Source organism: Leptidea sinapis, chromosome 21 (genome assembly GCF_905404315.1).
Source record: "Leptidea sinapis chromosome 21, ilLepSina1.1, whole genome shotgun sequence".
In the NCBI taxonomy this organism is placed as follows: domain Eukaryota; kingdom Metazoa; phylum Arthropoda; class Insecta; order Lepidoptera; family Pieridae; genus Leptidea; species Leptidea sinapis.
The window spans coordinates 5,313,448-5,336,313 of NC_066285.1; the positions used below are offsets into that span (position 1 = coordinate 5,313,448).

The 22,866-nt window shown below is 37.6% G+C and overlaps 1 protein-coding gene across 2 annotated transcripts; it reads right to left on the reverse strand.

The window, feature by feature from the left end:
• Positions 1-1,493: 1,493 nt before the first annotated feature.
• Positions 1,494-18,337, reverse strand: LOC126970427 (tetraspanin-9-like). 2 transcript variants are annotated; one of them, XM_050816313.1, is made up of 6 exons: positions 18,110-18,337; positions 13,435-13,519; positions 11,676-11,867; positions 9,680-9,934; positions 8,236-8,367; positions 1,494-1,661 (listed from the first exon to the last, which is right to left on the reverse strand). In XM_050816313.1, the coding sequence occupies exons 2-6, from the start codon at positions 13,510-13,512 to the stop codon at positions 1,614-1,616; spliced, it is 705 nt and encodes a 234-aa protein (XP_050672270.1). In that variant the 5' UTR covers positions 13,513-13,519; positions 18,110-18,337; the 3' UTR covers positions 1,494-1,613. The 2 variants fall into 2 exon arrangements, with proteins under 2 accessions (XP_050672270.1, XP_050672269.1); XM_050816312.1 differs by lacking the exon at positions 18,110-18,337 and adding an exon at positions 14,924-14,946.
• Between the last annotated feature and the right edge of the window lie 4,529 nt (positions 18,338-22,866).

Consider the following 22,866-nt stretch of genomic DNA (forward strand, 5'->3'; position numbering starts at 1 on the left):
CTCAGCAGCACCATGTCGTCTGCGTAGCTTATATTGTTGACACAAGTCCCGTCTATGAAGCAGCCGACCCTGGTGCCACTGAGCTCGCCAATCAAATCATTTACATATAGGTTGAAGAACGTTGGTGAGCTCAATCCTCCCTGCCTCATCCCGCACTCCAACCCATATGGACGTGACAATACTCCCGCCCATCTTACATGGCTGACCTGGTTTCTATACCAAAATTTGAAAATATTGTATGATCTCTGAAGGTATTCCAACCTCTCCCATTTTTCGCTATAAGATATCGTATGAAACCAGATCAAACGCCTTCAACAAGTCAAGAAAACAGGCATAAACTGGAGTCTTGCGCTTAGTATAGTATGTGACAGCATGCTTAACACACAGTATAGCACTCTCTGTAGACAATCTAGGTCGAAATGCAAACTGGTTGTCATGAGGCTTTATAAACTTATTTAACTGCATATTAAGCATGCTGTCAAACACCTTTGAGATGACCGTAGCCAATGAAATTGGTCTATAGTTGTTTTTATCAGCCAGGTCGCTAGTTTTTTTATTTACAATAGGCACAACTAATGTACGTATCATCTCGTCCGGCATAAAACTATGACTCACACAAAAGCTGTACAGCATTGACAAAACCCTGGGAAGATGTGGCCCAGCATATTGAAGATGCTCAATGCTCAGTCCATCATGGCCTGGAGATTTACTTCTGGTCATATGTTTGATGGTATGTGCTACTTCTTTACACCTGAAATTGATACCAATTTCCATGTTGGACTGAACATTGAGCACCGATTCAGAAGTCCCCCGTAACGGCTTAACACGAAAGTGGTCCATAAAAATATTAGATATAGTTTCAGGCTCACACACGCCACCAACGCTCACAGGGAGGGACGGCTTACTGTTCATTCTATTGGTATTCTTCCAAAACCCGCAAAAATCATTTTTCGAATGGTGCGAAGCTAGAAAATCCATTTGAATTTGATCTTGACGGTTTTGACACCATTTTAAACGAGATTTGAAAATTCTTCTAGCCTCGCACATTTACCTATAAACATATCTTCAGGTCGGCTTCCTATACCACAGCCACCACCGAAACTTTTGCCTTGCCTCGCGCTTCGGCTACATGCTTATTCCAGCCTATCACTCTCTTTTTGGCTACACGGTACTTACTCTCTCGACCCGCTCCGGAAGCCTCTACTAAAGCTTTAACGATGTCACTGTACAACTTAGTTATGGCATTTCTATGCTCAGAGTCGTTACAAGTATGGTCACAGCAATACTGAAGCCCATGTGGGAAGTCAAATAGTGAGTTTAATGACATTCCCTCTGGTATGTATTTATTTGCACTTGGCTTCTCTCTCCCCAATAAACCTCATTTAGAGAGGTATTTTTACAAACTTTCTTTGGTAATAACACGTTTAAATTACATTCTACGACCAGTGGAAAACGTCTATCGGGTCAGATAGTTATATAAATAAAACCATGAATACAAAAATAGTAAGATTTAATACACCAACATCTAGATAATGCATTCAATCAGTAACAAATCAAAAATATACCTAATTAATAATTATTGTTGTCAAGGCACTTAATATAAAACGTCTCTTTCACTGGATTTTCACGAAAAGTCCACACGAGAATACTAGTGCTAATATCTGAAACAAAAATTTTGACGAATGTATTCGCTTAAATTATAAAATATTGTGAAATAGTACTTAGTTATTAAATGTGATTTTCTTATAGTTATTTTTATTATTAGATGCGTTGTGACACCCTTTCTCTGCACAGTAAGTCATTTTTCATTATACATATACGCGCGCTAATTGTCATGGAACTTAACAGCGGGACTCTGAGGCAGCGGGAAACGTATGTAGCCTTAAAAGACCACAGCGTTATTATTCTAAGATATTAATATTATTGACACACTTTATCACAAATTATCTTGCCCCAAACTAGGCATAGCCTGTGCTATGGGTTGCGAGACAACGACATATTTAATACAATATGCTTTTTTTTTATATATGAGAGGGGGCAAACGGGCAAGAGGCTCACAGGATGGGGAGAGGTGAGGCAACCGCCCATGGACATCCGCAACAACAGGTGTGTCAAGAAATGCATTGCCGGCCTTTAAGGTGGGAGTATGCTTTTTTCCCCTAAGCTTTGGTCCCTAAGTCGTATCTGTTCGGGAAGACCGCTGCCGGTAGTTGATTCCTGGCTGTGCGAGGCAAGAAATTTCGAACAAAACGCGCGGTTTTGGAATTCCAGACGTCTACGTAATGCGGATGGTACTTTGCACGTAATGTCCGGTGGTGGAATTCGGCCGCTGGAATCAACCCGAACAGCTCCTCTGAGCACTCCCCGTGATAAATGCGGTAGAACCCACATCTGTACGCAATGCTAGAGAATCAAGCCGATCTGAGATGACTTGATCGTCGCTGATTCGAGCCGCTCTTCGTTGTATGCGGTCAAATGGAAGAAGCTGGTACTGGGGAGCACCCACCCAGAGGTGAGAACAGTACTCCATGTGAGGCCGAATTTGCACCTTATAAAGTTGCAGGCGGTGTCTTTAGTGAAGTTCTGTCTCGCCTTACTGAGTTACACCAAGCTTTTTAGAGCCCAGTTTGGCCTTATCTTCCAAGTGACCACGGAACTGAACGTTGCTCGATATATCGACGCCAAGTATGCCAATACAGGCTATGGCAGTTAGAGGAGTGATCTCGAATCGAGGGGATACGACAAAGGGAGACTTTTTAGTGATGAACGCACAAACTTGTGTCTTCTTGGGGTTGAATTGGCTAAATTTTGTCGGCCCCATTCCGAGACTTTGCAAAGCATAGTCTCGATTTCAGACACAAGTTTGTTCCGGTTCTCGTCGACGCTATCCTGGGACATGTTGGCACGGCCGGTGTAGGAAGCATACCCAGTCCTGTTGTCTGCATAGCAATGAATATTGCTGATTTGCAGCATATCAATGATATGCAGAAGAAACAGCGTAGGGGATAGCACACAGCCTTGCGGGACACCAGCGTTTATGGGTTTTAAGTCGGAGCATGCACCGATGATAACAACCTTGATGCTCCGATCAGCCAAAAAGCTAGTGACCCATTTGCACAACTTCTCGGGAAGCCCATAGGATGGCAGTTTCGCTACAAGCGCTTTATGCCGCTTTATTCGCGACAGCAATAACTCTTTTGAAGGACCTGGAGGCATGATTGAAGTGTTTTTTAAGTTCGCTGCAATTCACATCCTTAGATACCACCGCATTGACCCACTCCTGTTTTCGGCGAGAGGCCATTTTGCAGGAGCGGTCAAACCATGGATGGGACCTGCCACCGATAGGCACAGAGGAGGATAGAATGAAGAGTTCCATACCTTGCAGTACCACATCAGCAACAGCGTCAGCAGCGGCATCTGGATCTCCCTGCGAAAAACAGATCTGCCTCCACGCGTAGGATGCAAAAAAGCACCGCATCTCGTCCCACTCTGATGACCTATAGTGCCACACGCGGCGACAGCCTAAGAAGCGGGGCCATGTTAGGCGCGTGATCGGCACGGTGCTCCGGATCAGGCAGTGGTCCGACGATCCCAGAGGAGGGTCAACGGAAACTAGGTAGCCGTCCGGATGTGAGGTCAACAGAAGGTCCAACAGTGAAGGTGTATGATCTTGCACATCTGGGATTCACGTTGGCGCAATAACCAGTTGCGTCAGACCATATGCTAAGGCGAAGTCGTGAACAGATCTCACTGCATGATCGGTGGTACGTGAGCCTAGCCATTCGGCGTGGTAGGCGTTAAAATCGCCAAGAAACACGATCTCTGCAGTGGGGATCTGCTCCAACACGGAATCTGTAGCCATTTGGATGTGTTCGAGGAGCCGGTCAGTCTCTGCGTTACCGCTATGGGACCTATACAGTCTTGCGTAGATTCGCGGATGGTCATCGCAGTCTACACGCAGCCAGATGATGGATAGGTCCTGTCCTTCAAGAAAACTCAGGCGTCGAGAACAGACATCCTCCCTGACGTAAACGCACACGCCAGCCCGTGGTATAAAGGACTGTTCCAAATTATACCCCGGGTAGGGAAGGTAAGATGAATCAGCCAGGGAGGACATCTGTGTCTCGGTTAAAAAGAGCAGGGCCGGCTTCGCCGTCTCCAGGTGAAAGTGGACGGCATTTAAATTTGAGCGAAGCCCCCTGATGTAGCAAAAGTCCACAGCGAGTGTGGAGGAGGGTGGTTTGAGCCTCCTGCTCTGTTTGCCCCGAGTTAGCGCATATTTGCCCCCTCCAGAATACGCGGGGCAGCCTGGGCAACCACTGTTAGGTACAGGCCCTAATTGTGGACGCCCAAGGCCGGATTCTCCAGGGCTGCATAGCCTGGTACCGTCCTGGAGTAGTCTTGTTTTAGTCCGTGCTGCCATTTGTATTTGGGAGGGGGGGTGTAGGCCTCCGGATACCCCACTCACCGGACGAAACACAGCGGCATAGCCGCTATTTTACGACGGTTTCGAGTGGGGGAGTGGTATTTCTCCGGGCGTGCCGGCCCAATTCGGTTGTGTCCGTGAGGACCCAACATGGCACTACCACTCCTGGATTATTTATCCGCACGTATCGCGGACGACGCCGACCGCCGCAAGTTACGGAACCCGCGCCATCGCCGCGAAAATGTTCGTCTTTTAGGTGTGTATGTTATGGGCCTTGTAGCCTAAAATAAAATGATATTATTATTATTATTACTAAACCACTGGGCTATGTGGGTCGTCTATACGGATGATGTATGTATTTATAATATACATACTCAACAAACACTGGACGCACAAGACTTTTTAATTTTCTGGAAACTTTATCATAACTCGTGAAATACGAATACGATTTGACACATCGCTATTATTTTGAGTTATTTTACAAGTAAGTCAAAAATAAAAAAAAACATGTAAGTAATATTTGTGTACCACTTTACATACATTGTATAAATGAAAAAAGAATCAATGTATAATGTTGGAACTGTAAATATACACTTAAAATAGTGCAATGAGTTTCTTGCCACTCCTTCTTCATTACAGCTCAACTTTTCCAAAGTGCTGGTAAAATGATTGACAATCGTGTCGTTTTGACGTAAGTGAATAAATGATTATTCTTTCTATTGTGTGGGTAATGGATTTTTATGGACGAAAGCGAGTGAATCCCTTCACCTATAAGGTTGGTGATATACAAAACTTCGTTCAGCAATATTAAATTATTCATCAGCACCTCATAACACTCAAGTTATATTCTGACCAGTAATAATGGCAAGGAAATCTCAAATAATGATAGAAATAGTTTAAGCAAACTAAAAAACACGCTTTGGTTAAAAAGATAATGGTTGAAATTTAAAATGAACATCAATTCCTGCCTTATCGACGATATATGAAAAAACTATATAAATTATCAAAAATCTTATTTTGTAAATTGAAAAATGAAATAATTTTATCAAATTAATGTATTGTCATCGATCTTCGATAAATCTACGAAGTTTGAATGAAATCTCGCCCTATAAAGTGGGTCAATACCAAATGCGTCAGTTACAATCAAACAAACATACATACAGTTGAAACTAATAAAAAGCGTGTAAAAAACAGTTTTAAACCGTATAGATTAGATAACTCATACGTCTAGATAGACTAATTTGTGACCACATCAAAAATATTGCGCCAACACACATACTAAGACAACGTGAATAGCGTATCCGGAATAAAAGACGTAGCTATTCTGCACACTAAAGTAATAAACCTGGCCTGTTATCATGCCTAACAATAAAAGGCTCTATCTAGCCTTCCCAAATCGACAGTGCCCCAGGGCACTAGATTTAACAGATCAGCAAAACCGAGCGTGGCTTACGGAACCCCACTCCCTCACCAAGTTCTGACCTGACTGTTCTGACTTACATGGGGCACACTAAAAGTTTTGCACTTCTAGCTTATCGGACCTATTTGAATTTCGAAATTGTATTTTTTGAAACGTTGCAACCTTCTTAGTAATTAAAAAAACAATTGGCGGGAAATCATTTGTCAATTGTTTTTTATCACACATCAATGTTCTATGTACGCAACGATAATGGAATTAAGTCGAAAAGATTTTAGAGTGGTTATTTTTTATGATTTTAATAGTTCTCTCTCTCCGCAAGACTGTGAAGCTCGTCTTCAAAATGCTTTTGAGAGAGAAGCACCTTGCTTGAACACCGTGAGGCGATGATTTGCTGAATTTGAGAGAGGATGACGAATTCGTGAAGGGCGGCCTGCAACTTAGGTACGGCACCAACGAAAATAATGTGGCTAATGTTAAGCGGCTACTTGATGAAAACCCGCGGATTATATATAAGACAATTCGCGGACTATTGGGGATTGGTATGAGCCCAATTCAGAAAATTTTACACGAAGAATTGAGAGTTCGGATACTTTGTTGTCGTTGGATCCCTCGTGAACTGACAGCGGAGCAGAAGCGGTCTCGCGTGGAATGGTGGTCACAGATGCTAATGAAGTACGACCATGGACATTCTTATGCTGTTTATGACATTGTCACAGGAGATGAAACGTGGATTTATTGTTTTGAACCCGAAAAAAACAGCAATCTTGTCAATGGGTGTTTGAAAATGAGAATAGGCCAACAAAAGTGAAGCAGGCGAGAAGCGTTGGTAAAAAATTGATCGCATTTTTTTTCTCAGCTACGGGTCCCATCTGCACAATTCCACTTGAAGATCAAAAAAGTGTTAATGCCGAGTGGTATTCTACCATTTGTTTACCCAGGGTGTTAAAAAGGGTTCGCGAAAGACGACCAAAAAGCCGCGGTCCCTACATCATGACAACGCTTCTTCACACACGGACAACAAAACTAAGTTATTTTTAGCTTCCGAAAAAGTACAACTCGTCACCCATCCTGCACATAGCCCCGACCTAGCACCCTGTGATTTCTGTAATTTCCCCCAAATTAAATATTTGATGAGAGGTTTCACTTTTACCAATTCCGAAGAGGCAGTGATAGCGTTCAATCAGGACGTAGAAAACATGCTTTCAGATCTGTGGTCCTCCTGTTTTAAAAAATGGTTCGATCGCATGAAAAAATGTTTACAACGTAAAAATGTATTTTGAAAAGAAATTAACATAATATTTTGGTTATAACATGTTGTTGTTTTATGTTACGCAATTACTATTGCTTAACACGCATTGACTCGCTGCGCGAGCGCCAAAATCGCGCCGTTCTCAGGCATACATACCGCACGATCATGTCCCCGGAACGGTAAGCCTAAAAGCTAAATATGTAAATAATCTAAGCTGTATTTTATTTAAACATCATAAGTAGATGAACTACTAATAGCAAGAATTTTATTTTTATTTTATGGCGCTGCCGATATTAGCAGTACAAACAATGTGCTAGAAGTATTATTTAATATTAAGCTGAATATTAATAAATGTATATAATATAATACCTATAATATATATCTACCTATACTATATATATATATATATATATATATATATATATATATATATATATATATATATATATATATATATATATATATATATATATATATATATATACTCGTAAATAAAAAGACAAAGAATCAATGTAAAGGAGATTACTCTAAACTATATAAAATATGTAAAATTTTACTGGCTAGCCTGAAACATAAATATCTTCTACTTGTAAACAATTATAGTAAACAGGATCGTTTCACTAATTTGATGCAACATAAGACTGGCACAAGGTCATTGTCCAAAGGTAAATTTGAAATACCAATGGTACAAAATTACTATGGAGATAGAACATTAAAAAAACGAGTTCCATACTTACTCAACAGTTTACCCCCTCGGGTATGTCCTCACATAAGACGTGAGCCTACACTTGTTAAATTTAAAAGTTTATTAAAAAATACTTGTTAAATACGTTATAACCATTTATGTAAATTAATTGTATCCATCACTTACTTAATAATTTATAAGCTATGTTTATGTAAAGCGAGTTACCTGCAGTCAAACTGCGTAAGCAGTTTTGCGGGGCATGGTAAAAAATTAATTGTAACTTTCATGAATAAATATATTACATACATACATACATCTACCTATAAATGGGTATAGGAATACGTGTCATGTATAAATTAAGAAACTTCGTACCAACGTTCTCTTTTAAGTGAATAATGGGGTTAACGGACCATTGTTCACAGTTCACCCAGCAAAAAAAGTTTAAATATCTGTACCATAGTCAATGCCACGATGATCGCCACAGCTCCGACGTAGATAGCGTCCTCGCGAAGTATTTCTGAAGTTTTATGAAAGCAACCGTCCATGTGCATCGTTGTTGGATTAGGAGAGCTTCTACAGTCAAGTCTCTGAAACATAAAGTAAATGGTTAAACATTGAAGTGACCGTCCAAAATATGGAGGGGCGAAATGTGGTCCTTATCGAACCGTATATTTAAAATTCTAAACTTTAACACGCCGATGATATTATACACGCTTTTTATTAGCTTCACCTGTATGTATATTTGTTTCTAACCGACTCATTTGGGCGCGATTTTGACCCACTTTAAACGGCCAGATTTAGTTCAAACTTCGTAAATTTATCGAGAGAGATGACATTAATTTGATAAAAATATTCCATTTTTCAATTTCCAAAATAAGGTTTTTGTTAATTTATATAATTTTCATGAATCGTCTATAAGGATATGTTAATTTTAATTTTTTAGTTCGGTTTTCTATAAACTACTATTTATTTTTAACTACCCTTACTATGATTATATTGATTACAATCTTATTACAATTGTAACAGATTTGTATTTTGTACTTGTATACCTTCATCTAATTGAGTACATTTTGTTGTTTATTTATTTATGAGGGAAAGTAGCACCAATTCGGAACTAAATTCATTCAAAACATTCCGCTTAGTGCAACATTTCGCTCTGCTAAAATTACGGTGTGGGTATCAATTTGATTAATTAACCAATTTTGTATTGAAAATTCTGTGTTATTAATAAACGCGAACCAAAGTAGGTCCAAATTTAAACCCATTTTTATATATATTTGGCCTTTAGGATATAGCGTTAATAATCTAAGTTTCTTGCCTATGTCAAAACAGAATTACATGACAGAGAGAAAAAAAATTAAACTTGGAGTATCTACTTTCCGTTCATTAATAACCTTACTTATCACACAGATTGGGTATATAATATGTCTACCGTGGTATAGACCTAGCAGATCTTTCGGCCAGTCTAGTATGACCATCATAATCGCGAAATAAGAAGAATTTCAATTTCTGGACGCGTCAAAACAGTCACAAAAGACTTTTAGGAACTATCACAGTTTAGTTTTAAAATATATACTACTTCTTTTTGTAGATGAAATTGAATTGAAATACTAAAATCGAGAATGTATTCAAGTTTTGGTCGCCAAATGTCAATGTGTAATAATCAGCTAGAATAGTTGTTTTTAAGGAGTGCAAAAATTTATTCATGGCAAGTTCTCAGAACGCCATTTTGTTTCAGAAATGGTGGTGGTTTAGGTTTAAAGCTAACCTCAATTACAATTATATGTGAATTTTCTTTTAAAACGTTCCGTGGTTAATAAGAATAACGGCCACAAATTCGAGGAGAATTAATGTGTGAAACAAAAATACAGGCCACAGTTAAAATTTAGTCAGGTATACTTTTCCGGGATAAACTTCTTTGCAGCAACTCTCAGGAACATTATCGTTCCAGTCTTTATAGCTCTTCACGCCGCAGCACTGCAGGTTTGTCTGCGTGTCGTCCCAGGCCTGGGTGTACTCTCGCCTCGTGCCGTAGTAGGGGATTGAGGCCTGCATCTCGCGGTCTAAAGTCGACACGACTTTAACACGGAACACGAACAGTAGAATGCCTCCCACCAGCATCGCCACGAAAATTATGAACACGAGGATGTAGTACTGAAACGAAGAGAAGATAATACTTAATGAGCTTAACAAACCAAAGAGGATGTAATTTGTAAGCACTACTTAATAAGAGGCGGGACTGCCTGAGTAAAAATTGAAATTTATTTTAGTATGAAACGTGCAGTGATTTGACATAAGTTTGAAATAGTAATTACAATAACATGGCGACGAAGTATAATCCGGCTAAGTTTGAAAGCGAACAGTTAAGCTTAAAATATTGTTGATATCGGCTATCTCTTGTTTTTTACAAGATTATAGCCGTCATCAGCTGTCAATCTATCAATGACTGCAGGTTTCATACAATCGATTTCTTCTTAGAGAGTTTCGCTTGGCTGATAACAAACTATAAACATAGTAGCTATCAAAATAGATGTAATACATTTTTAAGGGATTAAAAGCTTGTTAAAATTATATAATTTCGTTGTTAATATCTGCTGGAAAAGTTGGATTAGATATTTCGTTGTCCTTTTAGTACCGAGTAAATAAAATAATAAAAAGTATTTTACTCGTTTTTAAATTAAATTTACTAAATCTTATTGAATTTATATTTCTATCCATATCGCATTATGTTTTTAAGACGACTAGACATGTGTTTTATATTGATAAATATTTTAGTGTCATGGTTTACGGTACTTATGAATTGTTTTTTGGCACACTCTCTTTTTGAAGGATAATTTTAGATCTATTATGATAACTATAACTTATCTAATATATAACATTCTCATGTCGCGGTGTTTATAGTTAAACTCCTTCGAAACGGCTTGACCGATTCTCATGAAATTTTGAGTGCATATTGGGTAGGTCTGAGAATCGGACAACATCTATTTTTCATCCCACTAAATGTTAGGGTGGTCCACACCAAATTATAGTTTTAAATTTTATTGACATTTTTTTAATTTGTTTGATTATGAGTCAGCATTAAAAAATACATACAACTTCAAATTTTCACCCATCTACGATCAACAGTTACTTTTGTATCGCGATTTTAATATCGGCAATACAACGTTTGCTGTGTCAGCTAGTATTTATATAACATTGAATTCACGCTCAAGAAGTACTTACTTAGTTAGCGATGTGATAATTTAAAAAGATATTCTTAATTTGTTAATTTAATGCTATATTCTTGTGTAATGCATTTTTAATATTCTCTTAAAATATATTTGAATATATTTCATTTTTATGTTGAATATTCATTTGTTTAAAAGCGTTATGTAACGTAAATCTAGTTTATTATGTAAAAATTAGGAAATTATATAGGTTTTTAGTTAACGTTAATGATGAATTGTCAAAAAGTTTGTACAACTGTTTGTTTCTGAAATAAATAAATAAAATATAAGAAAAAAAATTGGCAGCCTGATGGTGGGTAATAAGCTGTGCCCATTACAATGAAGTCCCTCTCAGGAGTCTTGAAATAAAAACACAAAATCAAAGCGGCACTGCGATTGCGCTCGTCACGTTGAGACATTATGATGTTGTCTTTTGTTATGAAAGAGGAGGACAAACGATCGAATGGGTCAACTGGTCAAGCGATCACCGCCACCCACATTCTCTTGCAACACCAAAGGAATCACAGGAGCGTTGCCAGCCTTGTCGTATCGTCCCGGAAAAATCAAACAACGCACCGTTTGTACCAACCTAGTAGGTACTTCTGTGCTAACGCATTATCTACAGTTCTAGGTACTTTAGATGTGCTAAAGGTATTTTTTTTTAAATAAATTTGGAAAAAAGCTCGTACCGTAAGTAGCATACATTTGACCTCCTTTGCGGCGCCGCAGCATCCCAGGAATGACAGCAGCATGATAGCAGCCCCCATGGCTATGACCACGGCAACAGAAGCGATGTACATGTTATTGCTCATCAAAGTGCTGGAGAACGAACGGGACACCCATATCCATAGTCCAATAGCTACTGCTATTAGACCACCAAGCTGCACAAAACAAATATTAGGTTTTAAGAGTTATCAAAGTAAAAATAATTTGAATGGCGGCGCAATTTTTGTGCCCAAAACGAGTACCATTGACGTCGAGAAACGATATGAAAGATTTAATCTAATTTTTACACATGTATGTTTGCTATAAATAAATTATGCTGATAGTACTAATTGGATAACTAGGGATGGGGCCAATGATCAGAATCTAACTTTCATCCCATCATTAATAACGGGCCGTCGGGTGTCGATCGTGTTTTATTACTTTCTAATAATGTGACGCTTCACAAACTAATTACAAAACATATTAACAGTTCACTTTGTGAACTGTAGCATAGTAGACATCTACTAGTTTGTTTATCCTTTTAGCCTAAGATCCCATCGCTCGAATCTCTTCAGATCCCTTCTGAATCGAACCTACGTGTTTTTTTGATGAAACTAATTTTAAATGAACGTTTAGGTAGCATACAATGTATTAGCGAAGGGTTGCCCATAAAAAATGCCCGCAAGTACCTGTTATTTATTTAAGTATAATTATATATAAGTATCCTACTAATATTACAAATGTGAAAGTTTGTATGTCTGGATGTATGTTTGGACTTCTTTAACGCAAAATCTACTGAATAGATTTTGATGAAACTTTACAATCATATATTTTACACACCAGAATAACAAATAGGCTATAATTTATAAAACTATAGTGTGAATTATACAAAATACAAAAGAAGTGTGATTGTTACTAATGAATACAACTAGCGCCATCTCTTATCAACTAGCAAGGAAAAGATCAATACAGTTTATATGGCAAAACAACGTTTGCCGGGTCAGCTAGTTTAAGTATAATATTATTTAAGTATAATAAAGGCCGGTGCCACGCTCTTGTGATTCCTCTGGTGTTGCAAGAGAATGTTTGCGGCGGTGATCACTTAACACCAGGTGACCCGTACGCTCGTTTGTCCTCCTATTCCATAAAAAAAGACTGATATAAATTGCATTTTTTTAAATAAATTGTACGTTATTTTAAAGGAAATTACTTCACTTTAACTTCGTTTGTTTTCAGGTCTGAAGGCATATCTTTTGGAATGGGTTGTAGGTTTAGTAAATGATAAATTTTATTTTGAATGTATAATATTTGAATTTTATGTGCCATGGTGTTTCATCCTTTTAGCAACAATATCTACAACTGGGGCCTCACTGAGCCCTATGATAGGTTAGATGTGTACAAATCTCCAGTGGCCTATTATTTTTTAGTTTAGAACACTTATCTATTCTCACAGAGCAAGCATGTTAGCTTAGTTTTATCAGAGCTTTAGAGAAGTATCTTAGATTGACTTTGATCCTTCGCTATCTCCAATTGCTGTTTACTTCTAGCCCTCTGAATGACGTCAGGTCCCAGTCCCAGGACCTTCAAAGATCACCAATGTAAAAGTACCGTTTGCAAGTAAAATTATACGAAGACTAAAAGATAAAGGCTAAAGATAACATTGAAACAGGGCTGCCCTGAGCTGTACTCATACCACTTTAGCAACCATAATATAGCTGCCAAGCTATAAGCCCGGCTACTTACAAATGTGACTAGATTGATCACGACCAGCGAGATCTTCATGCAACGCCCGCAGCTGTCCATAGCACCGCCCATCGCCATTGCAACACTGAAAATTGATGATCAACTACACTGTATGGACAATGACATGAAATGACGAGCTGTCAGTACGACATAATATTTTATATCGTGACGTAGTCATAGGCGCGGTATGCACCAAATCGGAGAGGAGAGGAGATAAGACGCAAAGCTTTCAGGCTATTTCCACCAGAGCGAAGAGGAGATGTGAGCTGTGTTTACAGCATAGCTTTCAGGTATGCGAGCCGCGTAAGAAAAGGCAGCGCGGTAAAGGGCTTTCGAGCGCAGGCCGCCCGGCCGATCGCCTACATGGATCTCTGCTCCGCCGCGCTGCTTGATCGCTCGAGGCGGCACAAAATTCTATAGAAAAATGAGCATCTCCTCTTAGCTTCGGTGGAAATGGATCAAACGGAGAAGAGATGTGAAAATAAAGAAATCTGATTGGTTATCAAAATATAACCAATATTTTGATAACCAATCAGATTCCTTTTCGCTTTGGTGGACACCGGGCCTTAGGATATCGTGGGAAGAGATTTAACAGATCTTGCGGTTTTATAAGTATAACAGTGTTTATTTACAAAAAGCTTATTTTTGAGCTAACAATAGATAAAGTAATTTTTTTTCAGCGGCATGTGCGTAACTTTACGATAGGTGATAAATTGGTTAATTTGATTATTTTTGCATAATGTACTTAACCTGCAAACTAAGAAGTAAGATCGTTACGTGCAATTTTATATCGTTTGTTTTTCAAAGGAACATTACTCAAACCGAAAAGTATATAAAGGTAAGTTTAAATATATAAAGGCCAGCCTTAAAGACCAGCAACGCTCCAGTGATTCCTCTGCTATTGCAATAGAATGTGGGCGGCGGTGATCATCCATACCGGTAGCTCGTACGCTCGTTTGTCCCACTGTTCCATAAAAATCATTCCAGAAAAATCATAATACCTATAAGCTTAATAAAACTATCTAAACAATAAATTAATAACTTAATATTATTATAGACAGCAAGCGCAAATATGTCGGTCTCAGTGAGTCATACATTTTTGTGCCGTTTGGTGTCGAGACACTAGACCGTGGGGCCCAGAGGCGCGGAGAATGTAAAAAGTACTATCTTGGCTACTGAAAACCCAATCGCTGGCAGCCATTGCGTTCAACGGATCAACCTAGCTATCCAACGCGGAAATGCTGCCAGTATTCTTGATACTCTTCCTCGTAATGATAGTTTTAATTTTATGTAATGATAGTATTGTAAATATAGTTAAATAAAATTTGTTTTGTCTGAATAAATATTATTTTATATAATGATGTGACAAAGTAATATTATACAAAATTCTCAATAACATTAAAACCTTTAATATTATAGTGACTGCTTCCTAAACAGAAGTTATAAGACAATAAATATAAGAATTATCACTATCATTTGTAACAAATACCTTTCATTCGGGGCAGAGTTTTCCATTTTTCCAAAGCACAGAGGTTATGTATTAGAAACATGAGTTACAGCAACACTGTCACATTTAATAATATTATCTAGTTAGCCATGTTCGCGTTGGTGCTTACCTCCAGTGACGTTCTGAATATTTTAGTTTTCTAACATTTACATTATCAAATTTGCGATCTAAATTTGACTGGTACATAACTTGTATTATATTTGGTTTACTTTACAGGCCAATAAGTAATTACCACACGTTAACAGCAAACAATACATTCGGGCTGTCTGTGAATTATTTTGTCTACCCTCAATTCTCACATATAAATAATACGTGAATACTATGATATAGGGTATGTTCCGATATGCACTGCGACCACTGTACAGTGTCGTCAATTTAGTATACTATAAAGCTGTTCCTTTATAGCCAGTTATATTGGTTACTATTTTTGACGCAGCATTCAAATGAGTGTATTAAAGTTTACTAGTTTATTAAAAAAACAGTTTTTGGAGTACTGCCATATTAAAAATATTTGGGATTAAACTGTAGGTATTGTTTATAAAACATTAGGCACTCGAGTGGTTTTGACTGATCACGTGATCAAAGTACTGCGAGTACCTTACCTCGAAAACGCCAGTGATCACAGTAGAATATGGCGGCGATTTATGACGTAATATAATATTTCCCTAGGGTACTACGGCAGTATACTGGCAGTCCATAACGGAACGAATTTTTCTACAGTGATAGCACTGTGCAGTGCTCGCAGTGCATATCGGAACATACCCATAGACCTTTGTAGTTGGTTAAACACATAATATTAGGTTTGGAAATTTAAAACGTATGTCAATTTGTCGTAATATTTAGGTACCTACCTCCCTATAGGTACCCCCAGTTTTAAAACCCTTTTACCTTAAGCTCTGGAACTGCCTCGTTAGATTTAGACTGGTTTTAAAAAATGTTTTACCAATGGAAGGCCTTATCAGGTGGTAACCTTGTGGTAACATTATATAGGTACTTATATTGAAAATAATGGTTTGGTCCATCCACTCAGTTGGTATGTCCTATTTCTGTATTGTAATTGGGTTGGACTTTGAGTTACGCAGGGGCAGGGCATATAATATTCACGTTCTACAATTTTATAACATCGTTTTATAGCTTAGGCACCTAACTACTTATTAAAAAATGGAAATAAAATTTAATTAAGGTAAGAATTAATTAGGTAGATATATCATATTACCTGCAATTTCCCACACAAGCACATTTTCAGTCAATAAAATTTTTATTAATTATCATAAATATTTATTACAAACGTAGTTTATTATGTACCCACCTATTCAATAATCTGCATGGATATAATTTATATATGATAAATAGATATATTATACCTGCATCATCTCATCAGATCATCATTTTAGTAAATAGCAAACGGTCAAAGAAATTGCAGTTACTAAATATATATAATTAAGTATTTCTTGCACAAAATATTCATAGAAGCTTTATTATCTGGGCACATAATAAAAAAAAATAACAAAATACCCATTAACTTATGATTAATAATTAATTAATATTGTTACAGCTTAAAAACTTCTAAAAATGGAGTGTTTGCCTTACACAAAGGGGGTATGGGGCCGTTGGTCATTTTCAAAAGGCTTCAAAAGATAGGTCATCAATCAGCCTGGCAGTTAGGATATTGCGAAGGACTTTGATAATGTTTAGCATAAGGCGCTTTTGTCAAAACTTCCATTATTTGGGCTTTCCGAGAGTTTATGCAAGTGGACCACCAGCTTCCTCACTGGGCGCAGAATACAGGTCCTAGGCGACGGTTATTGATAGAACCCGAAGCCCGTGAACGCTGGATTACTCCAATGCTGTGTGCTATCTCCTACACTGTCTCTTCTGCATAGATATCAATGATATGTTTGACTCCACCAACATACATCACTATGTGGATAGACTACAGAGATGCCGTATGCTCTCTCCGGAATTTGTCGACCAGTACCGGAGGAAACTTGAGTCTTCTATGGAGTCCTCTCTTGAAAAGGTCATGGAATGGGGTAAAATGAGCATTATCCAATTTAACCCAAAGAAGTAACTCAAGTTTGCGCGTTTACCACAAAGAAGTCCGGCCAATGAAGTATTACTGTCATCTCTGGTCTCAGCTCGAATCAGCTCGAAAAATTTGACCGCGTGCAACTCAAGAGCTGCTCGAATTGTCGGGGACACATTCATCTGTGAACGGCTAGATCATTTAGCATTGAGTAGAGACGTCACTTCATTGTGTGTCTTCTACCGTATTTATCACGGGAAGTGTTCCGAAGAGCTGTATGACCTGATTCCTGCCCAAGTTAGAATATCATCCCCACCATCTGGATGTGGGGCGTTCCTTCACAGTGCGGTTTTCATAGAACTTTCTTCCACGTACAACCAAGCTGTGGAATGAGCTTCCTTGCGCGCTGTTTTAGAATCTAGGACGATACGTCATGGGTACTTTTAAGAAAAGCGTGAAACTTTTTTAAAGGCCGGCAGCGCTCCTGTGATTCCTCTGGTGTTACAAGAGAATGTGGGCGGTGATCACTCAACATCATGACCCGTACGCTCTTTTTCTTCTCTTCAATAATAAATGATAGACAAATTTTCTCTATTTCTATTTTCTGCCTGATAATCCTATAAACATTTAGTTTTGAATGTAATATATTTAGGTAGCTTATACCTATCTGTGGTAACTAATATAGGAATGCCGAATGATCACCTAAAAAAACCGAGTGGCCTTAATATTCTACAAATTTACTCTACTACTAGGTATTTATTAATGTACTTTATAGGTTACTATCATACAAGTTAATATACTCTTTATAGGTAAGTAACTAATACATTATAAATTATAATAATGGTGTACGAAATTGCACGCATTGTAAGAAATATACGGTGTACGGAGTCACTGGTAACTTGGTAAGTCGTAATAGGTAGGTGATGTTGCGCAGACGTTTAAAACAAGGTTACTATAACATAGCAAGGCTTGCTATACCCTTTCTAATCACCTATTGAACGATTGAACGCAATATTTAAGATGTTCGTATTCGGTAATAGATAATAGAACTTTAGTTCTTCATAATCAAAACCTAAGTAAATAAGAAACACTATAAACTCATAACTATAAGCTAGCTTATTTCCTCGAATTAATATATTTACCGAATAACTTTCACGTAAAATTATCACTGCATTGTTTGAACGTAACAACGTAAACACTTAACACAGTTAACTTCATTCACAAATATTATGAAAGCGTCAGTCGTTCGACGCGACCACCGACTTGAAAAACAATTCAACTGACAAACACAACTTATTTTAGATTATCAAGTTAACCGAATCACCGAGTGCTCACTGCTCAGTGTCAACTGTCGACTGGCGAGTTCGGACTACGGAGTTCCTGTTTCTGATCGTTAAATGCCCCACTATGCTACCAAACACAGCCTTCGAATACAAATACGAGTTTTACGCTATGTCTATTGCACACTTTAAAATTAACAGACATATGCATTACTGACTACATGCACTTTACCAGTATAAGCATGTTTTTATCAATTTTAGAACCGAGATTGAGTTACCAAGTTGATTTCGATGAAGTGTAGTATGTACTTAATTCTCATTCATTGTAACTTGTTAATTGAATCCGCAATGAACCTCGCACTCGTCTTGTTCCTTAACATACTGTATTTTCCCGCTTTATTTTAATTTTACCATCACGTAGGTACTCATGTAATAATCTACTGTTCTGCATATTTAACTAATATTTATTCGGCCTACTTCTTGCTACGTAGGCAGGTATATATCTTTCTTTATTTTCTTTACAACATTTTCACTTGGTTAACTCATTTACACCGTGTAGGTTACAAATTTACCATAAAATATTATAAAATTAAAAGGAGTAGATATGTTATTGGTTCGCGCATTGTAAGTAGTAAATTTCTTTACACAAAGTCTGACTAGCCGTGTTCTTTATTTTGTTGTGTCAGCCGGTTCATAAAAGAAAGCATAACACAGAATTTAATGTGATATTATAGTATCATACCTAAACAAATTGATAAGTCTTTTCAACTTGCCGTTAGGTGGCTACTTCTTCTCATTAAATCTAATTTTATGCAATGTGGTAAATTTTACATAAGACAATTATATATACTAAAATTAATTGCAGGTAATTGCGGCCAATTTTATAGGCAACCTATCACTAATACATTGCATACTCCCTCAACGTTCATTTAAAATTAGTTTTATCAAAAAAACACTTACCTGCAGAATCGAGCAGTTGGATCTTGGGCTACACGTGTCAGGCCTAAGTACGAGTACCGATTTGGAATGAAATGAATCTGTACGAACGCACGGGCAAATGGGGGACGCCGCTTTCCTTTATTATCCGCGCTACATCGTTACTCTGTCTAGCGACCGAGTTGAGTCACTATTTGTATAAGGTGTGAGTGAGAAAGATTTAAAAACGTCAGAATGATAGAAAATATAAATCAGTTTAAGGATAAATATAAAATGGCATTGTTAAAAAAAACAACAGGAAGCTGAAAATTTCAATTATTGTGTATGGAAAGAACTTCCCTTAAATAAATATTTTTCATAATTTAACCATAACATTTGCAACTCGATTGATATTACATTTAAACTGACACATTGACACGCACTCATATATTTATACAACACATACACACTCACACACTTACAAATACACTCATAATTTATGCAGAGGTTGATACATTTCGAAAAAGTAGACTTTTTTATATACATTGTAATCGTTATTAGTTTGCCCTCTTTACTATTTCGAAAGGATCAATTCCCGAGGTATTTAGACGCCCGAGCGCAGCGAGGTCGGCTATAGTACGAGTAGAAATTGATACTTTTACCCGAGTTAAACACTCTACTTTTCATTTCGAATATGAGGAAAATAAAACTAGTTGTTTATCTAAGCACAGATTAGTATCCCGCCAATTTATGTCAACATTTTAAATTTCAAATATGGAACTTACCCCGTAATTGTTGCAGTTTATTCCGCTCAAAGAAGTTTGCGCTAAGTTCAAACGGGCTGTTTAGAAAGTCACATGGCCGCAGCATTTTTTTTTTAATTAGTTCTTTTTTTACATAAAACTCTTCACAGCAATTCTATTTTTAAAGTAAATTCCGGCCCTTAGGTGCGAAGTAATTTGTATGAGTTTTTCCTCTCTATGGAGGGAAGCAGCATTTTCCACCCAATAATCAGATCAAAACAACCTTACTTTCCGAGTATGAGTAATGAAAATATTATTTCAAGCAGCATAAGCTGAGCCTACTCCCTTTGGTCTTAATGTATGTTTATAATAAGCTGATATTGTTTACTTAAATTAAATTCAAGGCAATAAATTTTATTATTATTATTTTTTAAGATTATTTCTCTATTGACTCCGGTTATGTCTCGAGTTGAAAAAATACTATGAATGATTTGTTATGTTTTTAAAGTGATAACCCTAACTTCTAGGATTTATACACAAATAAAATTTGTAAACAAAATTTTATGAACGATGCGGGGCTCGAACCCACATACGTTCCGTGCCAGTGCTCTCCCAACTGAGCTAACCGTTCGGGTGACGTATCGTCACTTAATCTTGTATGCTTTGTTCAACTCTCAGGTTGTGGCTACAGGATCTAATTTACAGTTGATAACCTGCTCAACCCCAATGTTTTCATATTAGGAAATTGACAAGTCCCTCTTATAAATCTAAACAATGTGTTATGTTTTTAAAGTGAGACACAAACACCACAACCTGAGAGTTGAACAAAGCGCACAAGATTTTATGACGATACGTCACTCGAACGGTTAGCTCAGTTGGAAAAGCACTGGCACGGAACCCCAGAGATCGTGGGTTCGAGCCCCGCATCGTTCATAAAATGTTGTTTTCAAATTTTATTTGTATACTATAAGTGAGCGCCATCTAGACATTCACACACTTATTCCTATTATAAATAATATCAAAAAACTCTATAGTGAGCTTATGGATCTTAATGCCTGCTCTCCACTATCGGCGATGATCGTAACTTGTATGATCGTCTGTCATTGGCAAGTTAATCGTTCATCATCGTGTCGTCCACACCAGTGGGAGGCTCCTTTGCACCGGATGCCGGCTAGATTATGGGTACCTATTACAACGGCGCCTATTTCTGCCGTGAAGCAGTAATGTGTAAGCATTACTTTATTTCTTTCTGAAGGGCGCCGTAGCTAGTGAAATTACTGGTCAAATGAGACTTGATATCTTATGTCTCAAGGTGACGAGCGCAGTTCTAATGCCGATCAGAATTTTTGAGTTTTTTAATAAATTTGAGCGGCACTGCATTGTAATTGGTAGGGCGTATCAATTGCCATCTGCTGAACGTCCTGCTGAAAAAAAAACACGATTGTCCGTTACCATTTATTGAGCGGCAGTCCTTCAAAATGGACGAGGAGTTTATAGCTACCATTCATTTATTGCAGTATACAATATTTATGTTTGGGATTCCATATTTCTGGGTAGTTCTGATAAAGTTCTATGAATTTAAATGTTTCTTCATTTGACCACCCAGTAACGAGGCGAAGTATGTGAGTGAATGAATGACCAGCGATCGTGTGGGCACGCGCACGCGACTACACGCGATTTCCGTTTGATGCGTGTCTGAAAAACCGCAAGGCACCGATCGCCGCGATCACTATGAATTCACAATCAGCGATTAAAGACGATGATCGGCGACTAGAATCGAATAACCCTCCACACAGGCGATCGTGCTCGCGTGTGATCGCCTTTAATCGCCGATTGTGAAGAGGCGGCATATGATTGAGCACAATAAAAAGTAAGGGTGATACATAAAACACACAGAACATACGAAATTATTTATTAGCTTTTGTTAATAAACAGTTACTCCAACACAAAATCAGTACAAATATGTATAGAAAGCAATAATAATGTTACGTCGCTCACAGAACGATGCTTTACACACACCAGAAACTTATTGAGCTTTGGTTCACGTTTAATGGTATATTCGACCGAGGCTGCCGACTTGGTAAGCAACCTCTCACAAACACTTACGATCATCAATAGCTACTATTGACATAAATAAATATTAATTATAACATTACAAATACTCTTACATATATATTATCTCTATCTATGTGATTTGCGTATCATAATTTATCTAACGAAAAGTAAACATTTACTCGTTCGACGCGAATCGACAATGATATACACATTTGCGCTAGAATTACAACAAATATTTACTTAAACATGCTAACATCAACAATCGGTTACAGAGTTACATTTAGTCCTGAGTACTTGCATCAGTTTGGTTTGGGACGACGGCAAACAGACTTACCTACTGGCTGTCAATTATGACACTTACGCTAGCTACAATTACTGAAAAAACAAACTATATTGAATCCCAGGAAATTATGGAGGGTAGAACAAGAAGAATCATCTCATAAAGTGTCCAGATTATGCTGTAAATAACAGTTCAAAAGGCTTCCACAATGGCGCTGGTGTAGGCACAGGGTATGGTATGAAGTATGGTGAATGAAACAATTTTAAACGAATTGAAGTATGCCGAGATAAAAAAATTAATATTGTTGTCAACTAACTAGTTAAATATTGAAAATTTCAACCACTTACTTTGTACAAAATAATGTAGTAAATATAATCTTAAAGAATTATTATAGGGAAACGTGCACCTAGAGTGATTAGTATTATTTTATATATTTGGTGCTACTTTTATGATCTACCCTGATGCTACTGTAGCGCTACACTAATTTAATGCATTGTGACGGACACTTTTTCATACACACAGATGATTCTTCTTACCTCTACACTCCATACAGGAAATGTAAAAGACATGACGTAGATACTAATGTCTCAAGTAAAGTAATTCATACTGATTACTGGTATACAATA